Source organism: Fringilla coelebs, assembly GCF_963513975.1.
Source record: "Fringilla coelebs genome assembly, chromosome: 2".
NCBI lineage: Eukaryota > Metazoa > Chordata > Aves > Passeriformes > Fringillidae > Fringilla > Fringilla coelebs.
The window spans coordinates 26,267,517-26,273,516 of record NC_140029.1 but is presented as its reverse complement, the minus strand read 5'-3'; the positions used below and the strand labels follow the sequence as shown (position 1 = coordinate 26,273,516).

Genomic DNA, 6,000 nt, shown 5'->3' with positions numbered 1-6,000 from the left:
CCCCCATCCCCCAGCTCATATTCCAGCCTTCTTTGAATTTCTCTTTTTGTTAATTTGCTTTTTTTGCTGTCTACACACACTATGAAAATCACAGAATTACAGAACTGGTAGGGTTGGAAGGGACCTCTGGAGATCACCCAGTCCAATCCTTCTACCAATGCAGTGTCGCCTACAGCAGCTGACACAGAAATGTGTCAGGTGGGTTTTGAATGTCTCCAGAAAGGGAAACTCCACAAGCCCCCTGGGCAGCCTGTTAGTGCTCTGCCACTCTCAATGTAAAGAAGTTCTTCCCCATGTTGAGGTGAAACTTCTGTTTTAGTTTAAGGCCACTGCACCTCATTCCTATCGCGGGGGACTGCTGAAAAGAGCCTGGCGCCATCTGCTTGACATCCACCTATGAGATATTTATATGTATTGATGAGATTCCCCTCTCAGTCTTCTCTTCTCTAGACTAACAGGCCCAGCTCCTGCAGTCTCTCCTAAGAGAGATGCTCCAAGTCCCCTTTGTCATTTTTGTGGTGCTCCGCTGGACCCATGTATGGTATGAGAAATAAGTGTGAGTACAAACATATTCAATAACCAAATCAAACACTCATTCTGTTTTCTTTATGTACTTACATTTTATTACAGAGTAATATGAAACCATCTCATATTCATACTAGAATTACTGTAATTACTTGTGAGCAAACTTAAACCAGTCTTGAATGTTTATATTTATTGCAAGCAGATTTGTATCTCCTGCTCATATATTCTACATAAGGATCCAAAATGTGGCTGAATATAAACAAATTATATTTGGTTGTCTACAGAAATAAAAGTTAAAAACAGCACTGAAAAGAAACTTTACAGTAATGTATTCAAACACTGACTCTTCAAATCAAATGAATGAAATAGTATAGAATAATCTGAACATTAGATTTGAAGGCTGATTTATTTTCAAATAAATGCACCTAAAATTATTCAATTAAAGTAAGTGTCAGTATTTGGTGTGCTGATGACTACAGACATCTTTAATGTTTAAAGCACAGATAACTACCCCCAGCCCCATACAGCAACTTTCGCAGATTCTACTTTACATTAGATCATGAAAGAACCTCTAAAATGCAAAGTGTACATAGCACAGAATTTATGTCCAAGACAATGCAGATTGAAATCCTGTGAATTTTCATCTGGTAAAAAATTAAAGCTATATAAAGTGATTTTTTGATTATTCTGCAAAGTAGAATCATGTATGTTTTCACTTTTGTAATACTTCCACAAATTTCCATTAAAGCTTTTTTAACAGAGACAGTAGCATGAGCACAAGGATCCCACTGGCTTCCAAAAGAAAAGTAGTGCAGTTCCTCAATTACACTATTTTTTTCCTCTTATTTTTGCAAGCCAGCTGGTTCAAGACACACAGGCTAATGCAAGCAAGAAAGTAAATGGTAAGCTTTTACATTAAGTGGCTGAACAAACAATTATTGTACATGGTAAAACAAAAAAGACCTTTTGCCTCAAGCCACTGCAGGAATATATGAGCTTCCGTGGCCAAAAAGCTTGAAATACTTTCTAAGTCTTCACATACATTTGGTTAGTGCTTACCAGTTTCAAGACATTTATAGAAGCAGTTATGGAGACATTATGCTGTTAAAGCTGCAACAATTTAAATGAGGCAAGTTAGAAGGTTACATACATTTTTAGACTTTTCCTCTTTCTTTTTTTTTCTTCATACATAAAAATCTGTCTCCTTTCAGTGTCCCACCCATAATAAAACACTCTAATGGATTTTGATCTAATTTCTACTTTTTCATCTTTTATATATTTTGCAGTAAAACTCCCAGGTTAACACCTGCTGCAGTGGACTAGGTTTACATGGCAATAGTAACAGGGACTGAAGCAAAAACACATCAAGTGAAGCCAAATTGATGTTTTATGCTCATTTCATTAAACAGTCTATTTTAACAAACAAACAGCACCAACTTTTAAAGGTAAAAGTATTGCTAAATCAAAGCAGAAACTTCCACTTAAATTCAAGCATTCTTTCTCCTCCAAAAAATGACATGTTTAACTAAAATTTCTCAAACGTATACAGATGTTTCAGCCTGAACAATATTGTCAACAATATCTAAGTGCAGGGCTACATGAAGTTTGCAATGAACTGCTTTGTTAGTAGGCAGAACAGGAATGCAGCATTTTCAAAAATATCAAGCAAAAATTTCCTTATTTAAGGCTAAAAGATAGAACTCACAAAGTAAAAAAGCAGGAGGCTTTATAGAGTAAAAAAGCTAGCAGTTATAATATAGCACTGTAAGTACAGCGCTCTAATCGCTGCTACCACAAATCCCAACAAAACTTCAATAACTTGGGTGAGACTCATAGAGCAACAGACCTGTATTCTAATTTGACATTCATTAGAATTTCAACATTCAGCCACAACTCCACTCTAAGCTAAATTTAAGTGGCCAAAACTTATAGTTATAAAAAAAGCCTTCAAAACATATACTTAAAAAAAATAGAAATGGTGTGTTAACAAATGTATGCGTAAAACAGATTTATAAATAGCTACAGTATGAAAAATATTTCAGTGCAAAGGCAATTTTAAGATTTCTAAAAAATACATTACAAATAATTTGTTAACTACACACAAGAAATTTGTCACTGCTACTGGTATAAAATGTATACCCATATTAACTTTTTAAAAATATATACACCAGTGTTTTATGTAGGGGACGGTTCTAACTGACCAACATTCAAGTCTGCAATGGCAAGTATGTGTACACACACCCACACATGTGTATGTATTTCAAAATGCTACTGCTATAAGGATATTCTTTGAAACTTAAAAGTGCTATATGTTAAATTATAAAAAAACCTTTATCTGTGGTGCTCACTGTTAGACTTTGTAAAATTCTGTTATCTTTGGTATACTGAAAATTTCATAACTCACAATCTCTGCTTGACCCAGGGCATTTTAATAATAAATCACTGTTTAATATGAAAACTACTCAGAATACTGTGAGGGACATTTCCCAGTAAGTTGATTTTTCTTTTATTAAAAAGTAAAGTAGTAAGTAAACTTATTTTGCCTCTGTTTTCTCTTGTTAAAACATAAAAAGGGAAATAATTTTTCTCTGCCACCCTTGACCACATGAAAGACAACTAACAATGTCTTGGCCAGGTCTGATTCCAAGTATTTTGTTTTCACACTGAAATACATTTTTAGGTAATGTCCTCCCAGAGGTATTGAATGAGGATGGCCATTAACCAGCTGTAACCACCAAGGCAAAATTGACTGAAATCGCATTACTGCTTCAGATATTTTTGCACCCCAAAATAAAACACTGGACTAAAGAAACAACACAAGGATGCAGCTAATAGTTGAACTACTGCAAGGTAACATAAATGTAGCAGAGAAAACAGAAGTGCAAGTTGGCTGTCATTCTTAAGGGAATTCAAACAGAATCCTTGCAGTCAAACTAGTTTCTCTATCCCACCTGTGGTTCAACTGTTAGTGAGCAGTTGTGTGCCACCTCGTGGTTTGTTTGCAAAAGCTAACAGTTGTGTGCTTTGTAATACATCTACCAAGCCCATTAGCCAGTATCTAACCATACACGCACACAAAAAAAATCAGAATTAAGAGTATGAATCAAGATAGCAAAAGATACTCATCCAGAAAAACAGCTTTTATTTTTTTAAGAAAAAGAACCCAACAAACTGTGTCAAAAAAAGCTTAGTAAGTAATACTTTCTGCTATATGTATTTTACAATCATAGGGACAGGAAGTGAGAACACAAGGTAATGTGCATCTTTGACAAAGTCGAAGATGTTTTAGGCAAAATGCTTACATTCAGTTTATAAGTAAATACCAACACTGGTGATATTTACCTGTTTAACAGCCAACTTGACTTCATATTGTGTGTGCATACTCTACACAAGGATCGTTTCGCCTATCTTTCTACAGGGAAAAACTAACCAAAACCATACATAGCCCTGATTTGGCCACTTACAAGGAAGTGAACATTAGAGAGTGTTTCTTGAAAGCAGATTTGCACAGAGGAAACACCAGTTTGTTCTACAGAAAGAGCAAAGAAAGAAAAAAGGACAGAGGAAAATCAGAAACAGCACTTGTTAAATATGCTTTGGGAGAATTTCATTTGAGATAACTGAGACAATTGCTCCTGGCTGAAAATTAAAACTGTTGATCTCAAAATGTAGGTCACTGACTGAAACTGCACTTCAAGTAACAAAGAAAATCACTAAAGATGACAGAAGTAGTAAATACACAGAAGTCTTGACACAGGATGAAGAGAAGTTTTAGTGCTACCAGTCTCACAGTACCAGACTGTGCAGATTGTTCATTGCTCCAGTAGTTCAAAACATAAAAAGAGGCCTATTGGCCTGGAAGGGTTCATACTTCTAGCTCTTGATCCTGTTTTCTCAACACTACCTCAGACAGCAAAAGCCACATATAGTTTAATATGTCTCTGTGACACATCTCTTTCCTGAAAAAATAAATAAACAAAACCAGTTTTTAAAGGCTTGACTTGGTGTTCTGTCATATGGACGTTTCCAAACCTGACCCACTGTAGTGGTAGCCTGCACTGGAACGCCAGTGCTTATTTGAATAGCCAAAGACAGATGGAAGTACTGAATAATCAATGCCTCTCCACTGCGTAAACATCACTTTTTTAGAATGAGAATTAGACCTTCTTGCTGGGGAATTGCTGCAGTCACTGCTCCTGTATCTTGGGCTTTTCAGACAGGCAAGAGGTGTGAATTCCGAGATGTGCTCCCGACAGTGCCTCGATGCCTTCTGTTAAAGGGAAAAAAAGAAACAAATACACAGTAAATAGACAATCTTGGAACCAAAAGTATATGATTGTTTTCTTTCACAGGACCACTGTCCCCTTGGTATAATAACACCTTTCCCCAGATCACCACTCTGGATATTTGTTTCATGTCAAAGTATAATCCCTCGTGTTGCTTTGCAATCAACCAGTTTCAACATGATTAGTTTTATACTAAGATCTACAGAACCAGGCATGATTTTACACTTAACTTCTAAACCTGACAGTGGGCTCTTCAGAGAAGAGATGAAGACACAGAGGCCTGTCTTCAAATGAAAGTGTTTTAAATCAAGGTTATGTTTCATTTTGAAATTTCTCCTGGTACATCTTTTTATCCCTGCACTTCTTATGTAGAATTTTAAGACAGGACAGATTCAAGTACTTTGCCCAGTAGTTCCAAAGAGAGGAAATCCTTTATGGTCAGTTTGTGCTAACAGATGAAGGTTCCAGAGTTTAATGCACATGCTTTGTACTTCTAAGCAGTACTGAATTTTAGACTTGCTTAGGTTACATGTACCATCCATACAGGCAATTTATACTGTACATCTCAGTACTATCTTGGTCTAATTGCCCATTAAAATTTATCTTTCTCACATAATCACTCCACACTCCGGCAGAATTGGCACTTCCACTCAGGAAATGCTCAGGACTACAGAACACCCACAGCTGCATGAGAAGAGCCTGGATGTGTGCACAAACTGAAATAAAACTAGCACAGGCCTTCCCCCAACGAGTTTATGAAATTCTTTTCACTAAATGCACATATAATTTCCAGGTATAGAGGTACAGAGGTTTTGTGATGGTATCTAACATATAAATGCATTATAAACATGGTTCAAAGCAATGTTATTCTTCAATCTCTCCATGAATGCAATATAAATCAGTTAATCCTGTATTCTTATCACACCCTTCTTCACTGTTAATCAGAACACAATACCAAAAGGACAAAATCACAAAGTAAATATTAATGATGTAGCTTATAGAACTTTGGCTGCAATGTAACATGACACTTTAATGCCAATCACAAGTTTGAAACACTAGTCTAGCATAACCTAGAGTAATCTGAAAGCTCTCTTGAAAGCACACTCTAGGAAAGGTCACAAAACTATCCTAGACTGATCACCACAGTGAGGCCTGGGTTCTTTTAAACACATATAGACCAAATAGTAAC

General features: G+C 36.1%; 1 protein-coding gene across 4 annotated transcripts in view; it reads right to left on the bottom strand.

Annotated features, from left to right (window-relative positions):
• Positions 1-650: 650 nt before the first annotated feature.
• ATP11A (ATPase phospholipid transporting 11A) overlaps positions 651-6,000 on the bottom strand; it is a 118,275-nt gene continuing 112,925 nt past the window's right edge. For 2 of the 4 annotated variants that reach the window (XM_084226217.1, XM_084226219.1), the window contains one exon: positions 651-4,795. In XM_084226217.1, coding sequence (XP_084082343.1) covers positions 4,538-4,795 — 258 coding nt within the window. In that variant the 3' untranslated portion in view covers positions 651-4,537. The remainder of the gene's footprint in view (positions 4,796-6,000) is intronic. The other 2 variants (XR_014616996.1, XM_084226218.1) reach the window with 2 other exon arrangements.